Below are 21665 nucleotides of genomic sequence, written 5' to 3'. Positions count from 1 at the left end.
TCATATTAGGATTATTTTTTTATTATTATTATTATTATTATTATTATTATTATTATTATTATTATTATTATTATTATTATTATTATTATTGGCCTGTTACTTTCAGTAACAAATCAAATAAATAAATAAAAATACTGTCCCCAAGGGAAGAGATCTTTAGGCCATCCAAAAAAATGTGGACTCTTATTGTTGTTATTATTATCCATCCAGATAGTCTGAATTGGAATAAACTTCCAAAAGCTATGCTTCAGTCTTGAACATTGTAATTGAGCTTTGCCTATTATGTTCAGTAACAAAAATACTGTCCCCAAGGCAAGAGATCTTTAGGCCGTCCAAAAAAAGATGTGGACCGAGAATGACTCACTGAGACCATAACGGGCATTGGGTCTTATACTTGTTTGGATGATATTATTATTATTATTATTATTATTATTATTATTATTATTATTATTATTATTATACACTTAACATGCACTGCACTAGTTACTAAAAATCTGGGAATGGTGGCCTATAGTGTATTTACATGACCACCAAGGGTTAAAACTCTAATATACAGGGTGTAAGTGCCATTATTTTAACTGATGATTATTCATTTCATAAGGAAGAAAAAATGTCCTTACAATTTTTTTTCTAATTGCAATGTTTAACTATTAAAGTTTACAATATTAGACGTTTGACAATGTTGCTGGATGGGGAGGAGGGAGTTTACAAGTACACAGTACAGCTCAAGCGAGTTGATGTTGTTTTTGTTTTCTAATGCCAGGCGTTTGACAATAAAGTCATTTGATCTCTTGCACTCCAATATTTTTCAAAGATATTATCGTGACCAGCCACTGAAGCACAGATTTTGAGGTGTTCCGAATCCATTTCTTGGTTTGAGTTGCACAATGGGCAGTTAGGGGACTGATATATTCCAATTCTATGCAGGTGTTTGGCCAAACAGTCATGGCCTGTTGCCAATCTAAATGCAGCTACAGACGATTTTCGTGGTAAATCGGGAATTAACTGTGGATTATGAAGCAGAGAGTTCCATTTTTTCCCTTGAGATAGTGTTATCAAATTTTGTTTGTTGAAGTCTAAGTATGTAGATTTAATAAATCTTTTCACAGAGTAATATGTAGATTTAGTAACAGGTCTGTAAGTAGCAGTGCTGCCCTTCTTTGCTAGTGCATCCGCATTCTCGTTTCCCAGGATTCCACAATGAGATGGTATCCATTGGAATACAATTCTTTTATTGAGTGATATTAATTGAGAGAGCATTTTAGTTATTTCTGCTGTTTGAGATGAAGGTGTGTGTTTAGAGACGATTGATAGAATAGCTGCTTTGGAGTCTGACAATATAACTGCATTCCTAAATTTATTGATGTGGCATAGAAGATTCCTGAGACATTCACTTATTGCAATGATTTCACCATCAAAACTTGTTGTTCCATATCCAAGAGATCTATAAAGTGAGAAGAGACAGCACGTAACACCTGCACCGACACCTTGTTCTCTGAAGATCAAGGATCCGTCGGTGTATAAATGAAGCCAGTTTTGAGCTCAAGCAAGTACAGACATACGTGTACAAAATAGATGCTCTGTTCTAATGCAGGGTTGGACCAGGACAACTGTTGTTTACATAAAACGCGCAGCAAATACAAACTTTCAATCTCATTAATAGAACATTATGGTAAATTTTCATTTGATTTTAAAATATTGCTCCATTTTTTAATTGTACATCTGAAAAAGAAACAATAATGGTTTACTGCACAAAATCGCAGGAACTTTTTTTCTAATGCAAAATTTTAATCTCTCCCACTTCATAAAGCAGTATCATTTTTTAAGAAATTTCCATTTGATTTAAAAATATTGCTCCATTTTTTAATTGTACGTCTAAAAAAGAAACAATAATGGTTTACTGCAGAAAATCACAGAATCTTTTTTCTAATGCAAAATTTTGATCCCTCCCGCTTCCGTAAAGCAGTATCATTTTTAAAGAAATTTCTGGTTGTGTAATTTTCGAAACGGGGTAAAAGACTCAGATTCTAATAATCGTTGAGAAACTGCTACAAAATTCGCCGTTTAGGTAACCTTTTTTGCGGAAAACATTGACGGTAAATCCTTCTTGCCGCACTTGAATTACGACGACTTTCTCCATAAATTAATAACAATGATATTTCTGAACTGTGAATGACATTGTAAGTTGTTTATCGAATACCTGTACTAGGAACTGCCATCTGCTCGGCATGAGACTTATGGACAGGGAGTTTGAACTCACAGCTGAGCTGTACGTTGGCTGCATGAATCCTGCTGAACATGTTGCCACGTCTCTCACGCAGAATATTAACAAATTTAAGCATGCATTATTATTTAATTTCACGAAAACGTAATAGAACACACAAAATAATATTATTTATTTAAACTAATATTAACTCTTTGCTAGATATATTTACTGATGTAATTGTTTTCGTAATTTTACTAACGATATAAGCAGTATAACGCAAATAAAATAAGGAAAGAAATTTTTTTTTTCTGGGAAAACTATAAAGTTTTGACCCTATGTTGTATGAACATTTTTTTATTCTGTATACTGTGAAAAAGATGGCACTTATACCCCTTACTTACATCCTGTATATCTTCTTGCAATGCAGCATTGAAATTCAAAACATGCCATTCTATTATATGCTGTTTAAATAACAGATTTTTTTTTCTTGCTTAGATATTTTATTAAAATTTAGGACACTTACCGTCTGAATATTCAAAGTTGAGTAGGCCTAATGCAAATTCATAAGTTCTTCACCAGAAAAGATGGCATATATATGAAACCTTCATTATTATTGATTTTATCAGTTCGTTTTTTTTTTTTTTTTTTTTTTTTTTTAATTTCTCTCTCTACTAATTATGCATTGTTGATAACATGTGTATACACCAAATTACACTTAACACCAGTGTCACGTGATTTATTTCCATGTTCAAGTTCGTGTTGATTGGTTGGATCTAATACACAACACTTCATTTTTCATAGCACTCAACATGCCTTCTTATACGCACATAGTAACTTACAAATACTACGAACGGAGTTCTGCATTTTAAAGCAAGGATGATGTTAACCAGCATAACTGATGTTATTTATATCTTTCATAAAGACGTATTACGAAATGACCTTCGGAATAATAAAGACGATGCAAGACAAAAGACCCCTCCTCACATGAATGTGAGACACATGTGGCTTTGAAGTACGAAATGGTGACATTTGTTTAGAATGATGTTACTAGTGAAACATGTATTTTGCTGTAATAAATCTTATAAGTTCAATAACATGTTAGTGCAGTTAACTGCTACATATTTTAAGATTGTAACTTGTTTCATTTAAGGGGACACTTCTGCGAGTTTTAAAACTTTTACAATTTTCATCCAAAATTTATGAATTTTAAACTACATAAACATACCTACAATACGATCAACTGTACAAAATTTTGTGCCATTAGGGCTAATCATTTTGAAATGATATTTTTTAAATGTATTTTATATTGACGTCACTAAAGAGGCTCCTTGCGTCACAATTTTTAATTCATATTAGCTCAAAAGCTTGAAAATAGTCGTGGGAACATAAATTAATTAGCTTTTTGAGCTCTGTCTAAATAGAGGGCCACAATAAATTTTTAAATCGATTTTCTTAATTTTTCAGCATTATTTCACCATAGTGTCCCCTTTAAGTGCCAAATGAAAAATTGTTTAAAACAAAAGTTGTTTAAGTACAATGGCGAAGTAATACTATTGGCATATCTTTTTCATAACCTTGTTCATAAAGGAGATACGAGTAATGATTTCATTTCTTCAAATGGTAACATGCACTTTTTATTCAGGGAATCATTTAACTTCTTGAAGGACTGTTCAAAAATGTAATACAGTGTACCATTCTAATACACAAGACATTGAGAGGCATAAAAGAATATGGAATTCTTAGTGTACGTAATTACTGCAAGTTCGAAGTAAAATAGTACTTTGTAGCACTTTGGTACCCTTACTAGTTGTTGTCGTTGTTTTCTAATGCCAGGCATTTGACAATAAAGTCATTTGACCTCTTGCACTCCAATATTTTTCAAAGATATTGTCACGGTTAGCCACTGACACACAGATTTTGAGATTTAAATGGCAAGTTGTAGCCGATTTAAGTGAACACCATATTTTAATGTTTTGGTGGCTACTTCATTCACACACAACCCCCAGAATGTCTGGAGGACCACACCTGCTGTTGGTCGATGGGTCCATTGAACCTAGTTGGGAGATCCTGTTGATCACCAACTTTCCCACCTTAAGCCACTGGAGGACGATTTTAGTGCCATAGCGTACCCATACTAGTAAAACAGAACATTTAAGCCTTGGTTTTTCTGAACTGATGCATGCGAGGTGCGAAGCAACCTCACACAAATCTGGACTACACGAAAGATAGTGAGTGGTTTCTATAGCTATGAGGTCTGGACGATTATCTTGTCATGATCATCAGTATCCCTGAAGATGGCTGCAGAGCTAGTAACCAAAAGCTTGAAAGATATCAACAATTTGACTCAGATGATAGCCCGTTAAACCATCGTAGAGAAGTTACAAATTGTTTGAAAATAATACAGACCCCAAGAAACTCCTAACTGCAACCTTTTCCCTCTGCATGACAGTCTGGTGTGCTGGACCACACAGACACCTCAGAGATTTAATATGGTCTTAATACACTTTGTGAACCAGGGAAAAGACGTTGAGAAGGCATCAATAACATTCTGAACATGAAGGAATATGTGAGGCATGTGGCACTATTACTATTATTCCTTTATGTTGGAAAATATTAGAAGAAGTCTTCACAAAAGTATTAATAAGTGCTTATGTGTTAGATGTTAATGAAGGTTACTTTGAGTACTTAATAAATTGATGCAAAGTATTACCTAATTATATATTATTTATTTAGTATCTTTACCTGCTATCTCATTTCAAACACGCTCTTGTGAGATCAGAACAGAGTCATTATGCTCTTGATTGATTGATTGATTGATTGATCGATCGATCGAAACTTATTTCTTAAAAGCAGGCGTCAGTTACTTTTCTTTTTACAATAGTTCTATTGGAACTTTAGAAACTGTTCTCTAAAATGAAAATTTCTATAAAATGAGAACATGAAAACTAGGTTTTACTGTATTTATGTTCTTACCCATTCACATATATCCATCCATGAAACTTATTGTCTACATAACTTTCTGTCTTGTCTGTCTGTCTGTCTGTCTTGTATATCTTATTTTCTAGCATGTGATGTACACATTCTTTTATTTATTGAAAATCAAGCTATCATGTTCATTTGAGATATAAAACTGAGAATATTAACACGTGGTACAGTCTGCGTCACTGTTTTTGGTGTGTGAAATAAGTAATGAGAATGTTAAGTACAAGTGTTTTACCTTTGCCGCAGTCAGTTTGAAAACTGTGTTTGGCAAATGGCTGATCTGACGTGCATAAGAATGGTACCATTCTCAGCTGCACTATCCATATGCTCACAAACTCGGCATTATACTCTAGGACACACGCCAAAACCCTGGCGCCAGTTGTATAGGCTATATTCAAGAATATTAGTGTAACAGAAATATCACAGATTTGTTATAATGTTGTCAGTGTTCAATTTAGATCATGCACAATCATAATCCTTTAATAATCTGTCTTGTAGGGAAGACATGTATGCACAGGACAGCATTGATCTTCTTCAGAATTCAGGAATTCAGTTCAAGAAACATGAGGAAGAAGGAATTGATCCTTTGGACTTTGCGGAACTCCTCATGACCTCGGGCATTGTACTCATGGATAACATCAAGTGGTTGTCCTTTCACAGGTATGTGAAGAAACTAGATTTAATTACCAGTAATTTCGAATTAATTAGCTGGACTGGAAAAGTTTAGTAATTTGTTTCCACTTTAAACAATTTTGAACGTTTTGAGCCTCAAAACAGGGCTACAGAGTTGGTATACAAAACTTTCAACTCTGCAGCACTGACTCGTGGTTACTAGCCTGTTATTTCAACCTCCCAACTTGCATGATTATTACATATTTTATTGTATTTAAAGCCATGAGCATCGAGAGTGATGCAGTAGACAGCTATAAACTATAACAAAAAGGATAAGAAATGCAAAATGTAAAGTGGTAGGCCTCGAAACTCATGGATACTAGAATCAATGGCAAGGGTATTTGATTCCATCAACAGATCATATATATTTTTTAAGTTATTGCAGAATTCGGCATACCATCTAAATTTATTAATTTGACTAAAGTGACGCAATCCAGCATGCTAAATAAAGTTAAAATTCAGAATGAGTTACCCAGTAGTTTTACTATAGATAGTGGAATAGACAAGACAACTCATTTATTTAATCTTGAACTTGAAAAAATTATTAAAGACATGAATAACATCAATCCTGTAGGTACACTATTTAACAGGTCAGTTCGTGTGTAGCATACACTAACAATATTATTCTTTTATCAAGAAACGTGCATATTTTAGAAGAAGCTACACGAAAATACAAACAACAGCAGAGAAAGCTGATTTGTATATTAACATAAGCGAAGCTAAATATATGGTATAATATAGTATTATCTTCAAATATCTAGGTGCTGTACTTACCTATAACAACCAGTGGCGAAGCTCTTGAGAGGCTTTTGAGGCTTATCCTACCCAAAAAGTTTGAGATTCCTAGTAACAGTAGGCCTATAAGTTTGTAATAATGATATATTGTAACAATTGGTTGCACTCAGATCCTTCCATATACTGGGTGGAAGGTAAGGTAGTACATTAATTGGCAGGAGCCATAGAACTCATTATTTAGAGTAAGTTTTGTCAAATAAACAAAAATTATAGGACTTACGGATAGTGACATAATTACAAGTGTTTCAAAAGCGCTGACGGCAATTGCAAGATATCTCAACGCCGCATAAGTAGCACCCCACACCCCAAGCAGTCAGTGACTTGAAGAGAGTGGGTTAAGTTCAACTACCTTTCACCATGTATCTTGCAGCAGGTGAGGGGAGGATGGCAGCAAACAAAATGTACTGAGCTTCGGTGCAATACTTTGCGAGCTAATCTGGGGATAAATCTTCGCACAAAAATGACCTACGTAAACTCCGGTTAGGGATGTAACTGTTATTTGTTTAGTTTGTGCAATTTAATGTCAGAAAATGTAAATTAATAACCCAAATGAACAAAATAGCTCATGTCCGGCCACAGTTCAACAATGAATGCAGAATTATCAACTTACAATGCAATACACTAACAATTCAATACTAAGTATGGCGTAATAATTTTAATGTAAGAAAGAAGTATGTGCAGCAATAACAAGAAATAACATGAAAATCCGGAAATTATGTCCAAATTAGTGACAACACTTAGAATTAATGTTTAAGTTACAATTAATGAAAAAATAAAACTGATGTAACTTTTGAACAAGATGTAATTAACATTAAAGTTTGTTGTTTTACGAATCACTAATTCTGGGCGTTAATAATGAAATAAAGAGTAATAAACTCTGTAAACCATATTCCACTCATATCTTACAGATACTGTTCAAAATGTCACCATCAGCTTGCATGCAGCTTTCACATCTTCTGGTCCAATTATGACGAACTTTGGCCAGTAGTTCTTCACTGTTCCGAATTTCTTCCGCGGCCTGGATCATGTCTAAGTACTCACGATTTGTGAACTCTGACATCTCGTAGTTTTGAAATAAACTAAACTGTATCGCTGTACGTCCAACTGCACACTAATGCAATGTAAACATCACAACAGCTGATCAGTTGCGAGTACTAGGCGAACTGTCTGCCGTCCGGACAGCGATGCCAGATTTTTATACCTTGTGTACAATAAGCTTATACTGCAAACCTCCATCAAACCTATTGTGGTGTATGGAAGCGAGACATGGATCCTAACTGAAAAAACAATCTATTCTAAGTATGTCCACTGTGTGTGATAAATTATTGGAGACTAAGGGAGTTAATGGCTTTATTGTGAAGAACTCAGCATTAGTTAACAAAAACATTCTAAGTACTGTATATCAGGGAAAACTATAGACTGATCCTTGAAAATGGCATATGACGTATTCAAACTAATCTGGAAATTCAAAATATGTACAGAGATAAAGATATCATCATTGATATTCAACTTAGAAGACTAGAATAGCTGGACTAGGATGAATGGTGGAAGAATGTCAAAAACTTCTTTAGATGGAAAATTGGAAGTTTCGAGAAAAGTTGAAAGACCTAAGTTACTCTGGCTTAATGATGTCCATAATGATATAAGGAAGATTTGGGTTAAAAAATGGACAAATAACACCTAAGATTGTCGAGAATGAAGGGCTACCATTAGGAAGGTCAAAGTTATTCTAAGAGGACCATAGCACCATAGAAAAAGAAAACTGTTATGAAATTTAGTAGATAGAGAATTTTGATGAATAAGAATCTTAATATGTTTTATTTTTAGAATAGTTACATGTCTTTCATTATGTAATTCTGCGCCTCCTCTGATTCATATTCTTTTGTTTTAGTGGCTACGACTTTGGTTATCTCCTCAAGTTACTGACAGACCAGAACCTTCCGCAGGAGGAAAGTGATTTCTTTGAGTTGCTGAGGATATATTTTCCAACTGTCTATGATGTTAAAGTAAGTCATTTAATCAAAGGAATTACGCTAATATCTGAGTTTAGTAAGATCAGAGATGTACCCATGTAAATAGGAATAATAATAATAATAATATCATCATCATCATCATCATCCTATGGCAGGATTTCACATTGTCATCATTTTCCTTCTAGCTTCCCAATACAGATACACCACATCTCCCTTTTGTTGTTTTGTGGAGTTCAGTTTGTTGCGAATTAGTAAGTGTTCCTTTGTCATGAGTAATGACATTGTTTCGTTCGCCATACAGAAGACATGCTGAAGATTGAAGAATCTTGTTCTGGTGAAGCTGATGAGCAAGGCAGTCATGTCTAGACCTAGGGCAGAACAGACAATTGACTCTTGATGATCTTTCACTTTTCCATAGAGTTCCCGGATGTTTTCCCATTTCTTCCCCTTGGCTGCATTCTCCGCTTGTAGCTGCTGGTTATTGAATGTTTTTTATTTCTTGAGTCTTTCTTCTAAGTGTTGTTGTGCTTAAATAGCTCTGTAGCTTCGGTAATTAGTTGTGTAATTTTTGCAGGTGAAAGACTGTTAGTATTCCAGTACAAAATTCTGATGTTGCCATGTTTAGCTCTTAGAAGAGCTGGTTTGATCTGTAAGGGAAGATTTTTTTGCCTAGCAATGTTGCTCATTTTGCACCACCCAGAAAGGATGTTACGGACACGAGAAATTTTGTCCCCCAAAAATTGTAAATTTCCTGTACAGAATGAAACGTTACATCATTATCATAATACAGTGCTCTCTTAAATTGACTGAGCATATTGGGAATTAAATCAATAACTTCCCCAAAACACGCTGTGAAATGTTTCATATAAAACAATTTTTATCTCGAAAAGGAAGCAAAAACGAGCAGAATTGTATTAAACATTTTTGTTTGAAATATGTCAAAGAATAACAGCTGAAATTAATAACATTAGTTACGGTTCACCATGTGTATATAAATTTTACTGTTATTAAGTTCTCATTAATGAAATACTTGGTAATTGTTTTCCATTGCAGTATCTTATGAAGAGCTGTAAGAATCTTAAGGGTGGTCTGCAGGAAGTAGCGGACCAGCTCGAATTGGAGAGGATCGGGCCTCAGCATCAAGCAGGCAGTGACTCCCTTCTCACAGGAATGGCTTTTTTCAAAATGCGAGAAGTAAGTGGTATGATACTTTTGGAGTTATTTCACTCTGCACAACTTGCAACACAGTATCAGTGCAACATGATCTCATATTAAATAGTTTTATTATTTTTCAGTTTATGACTCAGTATGCCATATACTTACTTACAAATGGTTTTTAAGGAACCTGCAGGTTCATTGCCGCTCTCACATAAGCCTGCCATCAGTCCCTATCCTGTGCAAGATTAATTCAATCTCTATAATCATATCCCACATCCCTCATATCCATTTTAATATTATCCTCCCATCTACATCTCGGCCTCCCCAAACGTCTTTTTCCCTCTGGCCTCCCAACTAACACACTATATGCATTTCTGGATTCCTCCATACGTGCTACATGCCCTGCCCATCTCAAACGTCTGGATTTAATCCATTAATATGCCATACTTACTTACTTACTGGCTTTTAAGGAACCTGCAGGTTCATTGCCGCCCTCACATAAGCCCGCCATTGGTCCCTATCCTGAGCAAAATTAATCCATTCTCTATCATCATATTCCACCTCCCTCAAATCCATTTTAATATTATCTTCCCATCTACGTCTCGGCCTCCCTAAAGGTCTTTTTCCCTCCGGCCTCCCAACTAACACTCTATATGCATATCTGGATTCGCCCATACGTGCTACATGCCCTGCCCATCTCAAACGTTTGGATTTAATGTTCCTAATTATGTCAGGTGAAGAATACAATGCATGCAGTTCTGTGTTGTGTAACTTTCTCCATTCTCCTGTAACTTCATCTCTCTTAGCCCCAAATATTTTCCTAAGCACCTTATTCTCAAACACCCTTAATCTGTGTTCCTCTCTCAAAGTTAATATGCCATATACAAGGTATAATTCTTTTTTATTACATAATTAACTATTTGTATAAACGTTTTTGTTGCTCTTATTGCGACATTATCAGATACATTTATTATCTTACATTTTCAATATGTTAACCTCATTTTAATTCTTGTGTAACAATCTCGCGTGCGTGCGTGCGTCCGTGCGTGCGTGTGTGTGTGGCGCGCGCGGTTTTTTTCTGAATCCGATGCTGACAAGTGGGCCGACCTACCTTCTGCCCTAATAGAGCCAGGTCCCATCCCCAGACCAATACCTGATAAGTCTAGACTCGAGTACCAAGCTCTTCTATATTAGCATTACAAACTATAGTACCCGTAAGACTTGACCCCAGCCTATTTTTTAACAATATTGCAGATGATAGATGAAATTAGAGGAAGGTGAAGTGTGTTGGTGGTGTGATGGAGGGGGAACTAGGAGTAACCCGAGATAAACCCTCTGTAACATCTGCTTTGTCTACCACAAATTCCATCATGACCTGTCCAGGAATCGAACTTGGCCCTCATGAATGGAGGATCAGTACTGTAGTACTCGAGCCACAGATGCAGCTTCTTTTTTGGCTACCTTTATACTGAAGAAGCCACTAGCTCAACTGCAACGTTGAAAGTACTATTTAAGATACGGTCACACGTCGCTACTTTTGCAGCGCTGCAGTACAAAAAACTGCGCAACTCTCGACTGTGACGTGTGAACAACGGTGCAACCTGAAAAGTAGCGGCTGCCGAGCCTGCTGCCTGCTACTTTTTCATGCTGCATGCAGCTTAGAAGTAGCAACGTGTGAACAGGGTTCTCAGGGTTGCAGCTGCAGCATTTTTTATATCGGTTTTGTTGAAACTTTTGCTGCGGTTGCGACCAGGGTTGCCACCCAAATGTGCCAATGATATTTTTATTGTTTGGATATATTTTAATGTTAGATGTGATGAAAATAAATTATTTGTAACAGTTATTAAATGCACAACACAGTCTGAGCATATTTGCTGACGATATAATTCATTTTTTTAATTTTCCGTAGCGTAGTTTCAAACAGGAGGGTTGCCAACATTGATTACGTGAATATGCTGTTGGTTATCATTTAAGTATATAGGCGTTTTAAAAGCTTTATAGTAAAAATAATGCCAATTTCTGAATACTAGTTAGGGTAGAAAAGCAAATAATAGCTAAGTAAGCTTTCGCATGAGTTTCTTAATAATGCGAACATAACCACAAAATGTATATTGAGAAGTCAACACGGAGATGGAAACCTGCAGCATGACTGTGGCTGCAAAAGTAGTGCCTTGTGTGTGAACAGACTCGCAACCTCCAGATGCAACTTTTGCAGCACTCGGGTTGCGCAGCACGAAAAGTAGTGTGCAGCGCGCTACTTTTGGCTTACGTGTGAACATGACACGCAGTACAAAAGTTGCGCAGCAAAAGTATCGACGTGTGACCGTACCTTTAGTTGTAAGGTTAACTCAGTCACATATTACATGACATAACATTAGATACCACATATAAATTTCTTAATATAATTTCTCCCTAATAATATAAATTGTGTTATCTTCTTTTACAGATGTTTTTCGAAGATAACATCGATGATGCAAAATATTGTGGCCATTTGTACGGGCTTGGTACATCATTTGTGATGAACGGAAACAGTTATCATGACAATGGTGACAACAGCAGTTCGTCGTGATGAACTGGGATGGATGAATGGGGCCGTAAGATAGTGTGTGTTGTGTGCTGAGGAGACTGCGCCACATATTTTAAAACAAACATGATCCCCATCATCCCCATATAAAGATACATTTTATTTTATGTACAAATAAAATTTAAAAATGATTGAGAAGTTTGGAGACTGCCAGAAAGATGTAGAGAGATCAACTCATAATCATCTGTATGCAATGTGTCAGCTAATGTGATCGACAATGAAATGTAACAGTTTTCTAATTTCACGTCGGCATTTGTGGAAATGGTGATATGCTTAGGATTGCCTTGAATCAGATATACCTGTATGATGATTTCAGAAGCTTTGTATATCTTTCTTAATTACCAAATGTCAATCCATTTTAGGACAAATATTTGGAAATGAAGAACTGTTTCTTTTGGGGATGGTTGAGGAAATGTCATTGCACTGCCATCCCTTCATGTTTAACACGCTCCCTCCACCTGTCCATTTCCTTGGCTTGTAAAGGACATCAACCTTCCCTCCTTTCTTTCTATTTAACAATGTGCATGCTGACAGTGACCAGGCTCTAGAAAAAGAAATATCTTAGATTTTATATGTATAGTATGATGATAGTCAAATGTGAAATATTGCTAGGATGCACTAACTCAACTACACGATATCGAAAAAATAAAAACATTTAAACTATATGCAAAAATTTTGTTCAGCTTCATTTGTAGTGAAATTAATATTTGTATGTAGCAGGGTCAGTTGCAATTAGTTTTTTAAAATCAGTGTCCATTTTCATTGTGTAGAAGTACATTTGGGGCTCTGTTGTCGGTATCAGATGCATAGCATCAAATGTTACAGTAATTTTACTCTTCCAATAAGCTTTTATTTACGTTTTACTTTCAGAACGTAGTCATACCTTTTATCTATGAAGGTTTTAAATGAAATTTGTATTTTTATATAATTTTTATAAAATATTGTTTATTTTAGATTGTGACTGGATTTACACTTATTTTACAGCAATTCCTGTTTTTCTACTACATTCTTGGATAAAGAGCACAGTCATATTCCACAGTTACTTAAGGTGCAAGCATTATATGAATCCTAGATGTGTAACGAATACTAATAGATAAAATCTCTACATCGTATTTGTGTGTTTTGAGACCTCAATAAGAAGTGCCACTGCCACACAGTTTTGTCATTATATTGGGGCCTCTCAAGATACACATGTAGTCACTTGTTTTGTGTGAGAATTGTTGTTGCTACAAAGAAGAAGAAGAAAACTTCTTACTGTCCTTGTTCCTTCTTGAAGTATATGCAATAGCAACTGCGTTTTTCACCTGGAACAAGTGCATTTGAATTACTGAACTACATCTTAAGCTTTAATCTGGGATTGGAAACATCATGGCTGCCTCCTGAAATAATCACCTCATGCAGTTCATACAAACTTGTTAACCTTCTATGGAAATAACTGTTCTCAATTTGACTGCATTGGTTACTTCAGTATTTTATAATTCATGTAATGTAAAAAGTACTACATTTACATGGACTTAATGTGCACTTTCCGTGAACATGACTTCCACTAGTTGTGTTCAGGTACAGTCTGAATTTTCACACGAATTATATTCTCGGCTCTTATTTTTTTAGTGTTCTATTTTGACTAGTACATTTTATGTGAGATACTTGGTTTAGAAGTGCAACTTAACATTTTGTGAAATTCTTTTTTCCTGGTTTTTTTTAAGTCATTGTTTTTTCGAAACAATTCTAGGCCGTCTGAATGTAACAAAAACAAAAAACGTGTATTGCCAGAGTTCAAATAATCTTGTATGAACATGATTATTTTTTCAATTTTTCATAACAGAAATATTTAAAAAACATAGTGCACATTTGTTGGTGAGCATGTATGTCAATTCTAATACCAGAACATTGTTTTTGCATTAATTATTGTATGATTTAGCAATGTGTAAGAAAAATGTAAATATTAGGTAGGTGTATAAGGGAAGAGTGGATGACAACCATTATAGATTCTTCATCTTTAAACAAAATTTTACAATAAAAAGACAATATCAGGTGAAGAGGTTTCTCCTTTAATATAAATTAAGTGTAAGAACATTTAAAAGCTTTAATTAAAATTTTGTAATTTGTCATTAATTTTCTCCATATTTATATATAAAAAGTGATACACTAGATGGTGTTGAAATCCTTCACACTTTGCATGTGTAGCTTTATCATCCCCTTTCTGTTCCTTCTTAATTTTCTATGATAATGGATATAAAAAAAATGTTGAACCTCGTAGGATTAGTCTCTTATCAGTAGGGCTATAAAAAAGGGAGCAGTTAAAGCTAGTGATGGTACCGAGTATAGCTGCGGCGGGCAGAATGGGGTGAATTTCCTCTACAACTTGACATAAGCAGCGTACAGTTTATATGTCAAGTTGTAGGGGAAATTCACCCCATTCCGCCTGCCGCAGCTATACTCAGTACCATCACTAGCTTTAACTGCTCCCTTTCCATAACCATACTTATCAGTTATAAATAACTTCATTCCACAAACGACAAAATAGAATGTAATTTATTTATAAAAAAGAAAAGCAAATAGCGAAGAAAAAAAAAAGAGAGATTTTTTATAACATTTGTATTACTTCTCAATCAAATATCTCATACATTGTAATGAAACTCTTTTTATCTATTATTTACAGATTCAAGTGAACTGTAGGAGCTTGTAAGTGTTATGTCACAACTACAACATGCATTTCAATCTAAATTTTTAGGCCATGAAAGTACAAAACTGTTCACACTACCAATTTACCATTTTTATGCATGTATAACCTCAACAAGTGTCAATTTTCCTTTTTTCTCCTCTCTCCCATTCTTCATTTCATTGTGTACGTTTTAATGCTTTAACACGAATCATCAGAATTTGTAAAATAGGAAACACCCAACCATTTTTTTATCATCTTCAGAAGATACGTAATTTTGACTGTTACATCTTCAACAGAAGTGTATTTATTCTTGATAATAAATACATTAATGTTCTGCATCATGTATCATGTTAGTTTTGCTACATTCATGACATCACTTCACTGAAATTTCATACTCCTCTTTCTGTGGTTGCTTACATGAGAAAGTGGTTTTGAAATTTTTATACTTATTTTCCCTAACACTCATCTTTTGTAGTACAGTGAAACCTCGGTAACACGCTCTTCAAGGGACCATATAATAATTGCGTATTAAATGGGACCACGTGTTAGAAGGAGTGCTTATTTTAGAATTCTTTCTATTTTAATCTAAAGAGATAATACAATCTAAACATTTATTTAAACACTATAAATATGAAATACATTATATTACAATAATACAATTTTTGCATGATAAGAGTTTCATAACTTGCTTTCTGAAAAAATACGAGAACACAAGAAAATATGGATGTGTGATAGATTGATAAAAATAAAAAAATTAACAAAAATGTAATATCTCCAGAAAAGTAACAAACTAACTTACAGAATGGAATAAAGAATATCAAGTTGCTTATCTTGGAAAATCCAGCTTTCCTAAAGCAGTTGACAATAGTCTGAGGATTCACTCCTTCCCATGCTGCATGGATGAAATTCATTGCATCCAACATTGTGATGAGTTTCATATTTGTTTCCACATGCGTATTAATTCAAGGTAACATATGACTGCAAGCTTGTGATAGAAGTACTTTAACACTTTTATTATCCCTTGATCCCTGGGTTGTAGTTTCCTTATGTTCGAAGGCAAATATGCAAGCTCAGTATTCTTTAAACTTACATTTTTGGGATGCACGGGACAGTGATTTTCCATCATTTTGTTGCCTTAGGTTCTTCAACCATATATGTAATTGTATGGTAGAGTCTTAACGTTCTTGAAACCGTGTGGTTTGTGGGAATTGTCTATTACCAACAACAGAGGCAATTTCTTAGAACCATCCGAATTTGCAACAATGAGTACTGTCTTCACTGACATTGGAATGTAAAACTGGCAGCCAGACTCTGTACAGAGCCTTGCATGTATAAGGGTCGAATTCTATTGTATTCACCAAACACAGACTCCAACATGCCCTTGACATGCAGACCTGCAGGTGTTAATGGTAAATTGAGAATTCCAAGTAATTTTTGTAAGTACTCTTTAAAATGTGATATTTTAAGAACTTAACGGGCTTGTATTATTGGGGTTTCACTGTATTTCTATCTGGCAAATCTGTTAATGGAGTAACATAAGTTCTCAATTCCTATTATGACGATATTAGTCTACCTTATCTATTAAAACAGAATCCCAATGTCTTTTGCTGCTGTCTTTTATAGTAAAAGCATAGGATTTGTTGCTTCATAAACAAAATTCAAATTAAAAGTCTAGAAACAAGAGAATGTTGTATATTCTCTTTCTGGATTTGTACAATGTAAGTTGCATAAGTTACCCTTAAGTGGAGAGAAGGGAAGGGAGGGAGGAAGAAAGAATTATATTTGAAATTAAAATGCAATAGTTATTGCTAATTTAATATGTTTTATAGTGAAAATTGTCATTTTTATTCCATTTTTAACATTTCCAGTAAATTTGCATAACCAAATATATTATATTATAGTAATAAAACTTGTTTCAGTAACTTACCCTTAACATTTCAATAATTCTCACCCATACCATAAGGAATACATGCACATTCCATTAATGTTCCCTTCTTATATAAAATTATCCAATATAATCATGTGAACAGTATTATAAAAATGACGCAGATTAACTTACATGAGTAACATTATTGTACATATTTCTCCCTATATTTTTTTTTTCAGTTTTGTCCACAAGTAAATAGCATGAAAGTGGGCAGGATGTCTGTTTAAAAAAAAAAAAAGTTTGTTCCCAATCATGTCACTTGAAGGATGAACCTCAAACATTTCATAATATAACTTTGAAACTTCATCATAAAGTAAAATTAGAACTTAACATTTTTTGGAGAATATATATTATATGCAGGGCGGGCAGGGATCGAATTTGTTTTAAATAATGCACTGGCAACCTTCAGGCTTGACCAAAACAGGTCCAAGAACAAGACAATTCTTCAATAATAGGAGGCGGAAAATCATTGGTCAAGCATAGCCAGTCTCTTGTAAAATAGTGTTTGTAGTTACATAATTATGTTGTATTTTACACTAAATGAGAAATAAATACGTAAAGTTCTCTATATTTTTGATTTACAACTTGAAAAATTTGTGTGTGAAAAATTCCGCAGTTTATGACAGCAATTTAATTAAAAGTATTTTCAAACTAAGCCAAAAGAGCTGTTGTTTTGGACATCATCTCTTTACCACCAAAAATTGTTACTTTAAGCATAGGGTTACAAGACATCCCCATTTTCCGGAGACAATCCCTGAATTTTGCTTTTTGTTTCGAGATATCCCCACATTTTCAGTGTTAATTATTAATATGGTTTAATGATCCTTGCATATTAATACAGATGAATTTTTGTTAATGAAAACTGAAGAAAGTAAGAAATTTTTGCGATATATTTCGAAGAAGAGGTTTCTTATAGCACAGAATTTCTCAGTGTCTCTTTGTGAATTTTATGAATATGTTATTAAATGTCTGTGTCGGGATTATTCATTCACAAGATAAGATATCTATGGAATGTGTATTGCTGTGATCTCCTCCAGAAAGAGAAAAATCTGAGGAGACAGTCTCACGTTATTTTTCTTCAAATGTAGATGGACTTGACCTGGATGAAGATAATTTATTTGATGAAATTTCTTCCTTGAAGAATATGACTTCAGAGAAAATAGCAAAGGCAAATGGAGAAAATGCTACCCATTGCTCAAGATGGAGTGATATCTCTCTCCCTCTCCCTCTCCCCCCCCCTCTCTCTCTCTTACGGAATTGAACTTTTTATTCATAATTGAAGGACCCACACGATAGGGCAGATTTAGCTACTGAAGCAAAAGTTTGAGTGTGAAAAATAGTAAGTGAAGTGGAATGCTGAGCAAAGGAGAGAAGTGCAACAACCTCCTTTTCATGTTATTTTTTTTTTTATTTGTTTGTAACATTATTTCCTAAATAAATGCTCCTAGATGAAAAAATAGCATTGCAAAAAGTAAAATTAAAGTGTTTATATCATTGGTTTTTTACCTTAAAGTTACTGCTTATCTCTCAGCTGGGGTTATTGGTTTGTGAATCGATTATGTGGATAATTTTACAATATTTTCAATTGAACTTAAAATGAAATTGTTCCGGAGAAAGTCTGAAATATTCCTTAAAATTGGTAGGATCATTATCAAGATGTCTTAATATCAATGAATTAAAAGACCTGTGTATACCTATTTCTAAACATGACATTAGCTACTTTAAAGATCCATACTTGTTTTTTCAAGATAAAGCTTAAATTATAACGTTATCATATCATCCATTTATCAGCTGATCAGACATGGTCAACTATATAAAACAATTTACTATCCACCCACGAAGTTTGCCGGTAAAGAAACCACTCTCTGACAATGAACGCTGGCGATTTCAATTGCCAGTGTTGATCGTTCGGCAAAGATCATTGTAAACAAACCATAGCTTTAGTATAGTACCCTCACAATTCAAGATTCGTGACTATATACTGTATTAGACTGTGGTACTATTCAACTCAAAAATGTCAAAAAGTGGACATGACGTTTTTTTCCCCTGAACCATTGACATTGACACAAACTATTTAAATTTATTAGTGCTGTTGATCAGTCAAAATATTTAATCGAGTTGAAAAAATGTTTTAATATACTGTAATACACAATTATTGTTAAATTTAACTTGTGTTCATTGATAAGCATAAGTATTAAATGTTGTATATATTGTATTGTTATATTGCAAAACAACTATTTTAATTACTAACATTTATTATGAGGTTTATAATTTATTGTGTCAATTTCTCCGGGAATTTTTGAGACAAACATAAATAACAAAAAGTATGAAGACTCACCTAGTTAATACTGCTTCATCTATGATTTTAAACATGTGAGTGCATTCACATGCTCCAAATTAAGTGCCACTCTACGTTAGTAACAGTGTTTTCTGCATCACTAAACACGAAAAAACTTTTCTTTTCTGTCAAGCACTTCTCCATGATCGTTCAATTTAAATCCAAACGTTTCACCGAGTTTACCTCTCAAATTCTCATATGACATAACGGAATTTATATTTTTCACAAATCACAGAAAACTGATTTTTTTTATCTTTATCAAACTAAACACACAACCTTGATATACAAACTCAGTACAGAAACTGCAACTGCAAGAGTACAGCTGTCGAAACAGAAGACTAGCCCTATTGTAATCAAATTACCAGATTTTAGAAAGAGAAGACTAGTTATGCTTTCACTTGCACACAGTGTATACATGGCTATTTTATAAGGTACTGTATGAGTGGGACAAATCCCAGAAATGTATTTCATATCCTAGGAAGATGAGCTGACAACAAGGTGGAAGTTTTCTTGGAAAAGCATAGAATTTAATAAGGGTTTCGCATTGTGTTTCAACTTTGAATAGAAGTAGACTAGGTCACTGTCCTCTTATCTTCATCTATTTCTGAAGTGTTTGTGCAAAGATTTTCCGTACGCTACCTGGTTTACGATTGGAAAGTAATAGTACTATTGTGCTTTTAAGTAAGCAATTTCCGAGAGAGAAATATTGTCGGAATTATCTACTACAACCGATTAATTTTAATCGACTCGATTATTCGATTAAATATTTTTGATGGATTAATCTTACAACAGAAATTGATCGATTAAATACCACAACACTAAAATTTATACATCAATCAAAATTTTAAAGTACCAAAACCTCAAAAATTATTATTATTATTATTATTATTATTATTATTATTATTATTATTATTATTAAAGTTACAAGTTCCAATTTTACTATTCATATGTAATAAGTTTTCCTTAATTTTTTTTAGATAAAATGTCGCATCTTGATTCCCCCCTCCCCTCCAGTTTCTGCTTGCCTCCCTGTAAATAAAGGCTAGTGGCTGAAAATATTTGCTGTTCAAAATTGGAGCCTATGTAATATTATACAACCGTTCAAAATTATTTAAAGAACCTCATGAAGTAAGTCACTGTCACGTAACTTCCTGCGTTTCGCCGACCCTGCGATATAACCACTTGGTCAGACAGTAACTTGTTCCAAACAGGATTTGAACCTGGGCCCGCTCGTTTCATGGTCAGGCACGATAACCATTACTCCACAGCGATGATAGTACCGAAAATACTGTTTATTTTTATTATCACTTTTTTGTTATTTTTGGTCCACGGTAAAATATAAACTTTTATTATGGAGGAGGAACCCAAACGCTTGCACTGCTCCTTACCACTCCCGGGTCTGTGAATGATTTTGTCGAATACAGCACGCTGCACCGTAAACTTTACCTGGGCTATGGTAATGATGACAATGACATTTAAATTAATGATGACGAAATGAGTCCAAGGTCCAAAGCCGAAAGTTAACCCAACGATATTCTGCTTGAATTGGTTGAGGGGGGGGGAGAGGGGAAAACACGATTTAAACATTTAAACCCGGCCCGCTCGTTTCACAGTCAGATATGCTAACCGTTACTTTAACGCGGGGTAGTATACTTCAAATAAATTACAACCCCATTTTTTTAATAAGTGTTGGAGATTGGGAAGTGCAATCAAACGGCCTTATAAAAAACTATGATGGAGTTCGTGCAAGATCAGTGGCGTAAACAGAGGGCTCACCGGACTGAAACCCCCCGTTTTTTCCAAGAAATATTTACAAATTATATTAGATGACCTGAAGAAACAATCCACCATTGACTTTGCATTGCAAGTGGGTCACTGAAAGAAAAATACTGTTTCTTTCTACCGACAATGACCAATATTAGAATAATAAATCCTTCATATTTCTGCTTCAGAAACAGTGTAGCTGCCGTTCTCAACAGAATACCGGTAATTATATTTATTTTGGGTCACCGTCTGTCCATTCACTTTGCAACGACGGAGAATGGATTTTACCTTATAACAACTTTTGGGGAGACGAGTGATTTTAAATTTCATAGTATTCAACAATTATTATTATTATTATTATTATTATTATTATTATTATTATTATTATTATTATTATTATTTAAATATGTTGCATGCGAGTTCGACACATTTGCCAAAACTTGCTCCACATCTTAAATTCTTGGCTACGCCACTGTGCAATATTGCCTTTTCATACAGTACGCTAAAAGGGCATTGAACGTTTTGTCTCATGCTCTCATCATATCCATATTTTTTTTATGATAATTGCTGCAATTCTTTAATGTGGAGACTAGATCACATG

General features: G+C 34.3%; 1 protein-coding gene across 7 annotated transcripts in view; it reads left to right on the top strand.

Moving 5' to 3' along the window:
- The window catches only part of Pop2 (CCR4-NOT transcription complex subunit Pop2), a 52837-nt gene extending 35305 nt beyond the window's left edge, over positions 1-17532 (top strand). For all 7 annotated transcript variants that reach the window (XM_069835762.1, XM_069835763.1, XM_069835764.1 and 4 more), the window contains 4 exons: positions 5687-5848; positions 8547-8661; positions 9682-9822; positions 12233-17532. In XM_069835762.1, coding sequence (XP_069691863.1) covers positions 5687-5848; positions 8547-8661; positions 9682-9822; positions 12233-12355 — 541 coding nt within the window. In that variant the 3' untranslated portion in view covers positions 12356-17532. The remainder of the gene's footprint in view (positions 1-5686; positions 5849-8546; positions 8662-9681; positions 9823-12232) is intronic.
- Positions 17533-21665: the final 4133 nt, after the last annotated feature.

Source organism: Periplaneta americana, chromosome 9 (genome assembly GCF_040183065.1).
Source record: "Periplaneta americana isolate PAMFEO1 chromosome 9, P.americana_PAMFEO1_priV1, whole genome shotgun sequence".
In the NCBI taxonomy this organism is placed as follows: domain Eukaryota; kingdom Metazoa; phylum Arthropoda; class Insecta; order Blattodea; family Blattidae; genus Periplaneta; species Periplaneta americana.
The sequence above is the reverse complement of the archived record's forward strand: the minus strand, read 5'-3'. Positions and strand labels throughout refer to the sequence as shown.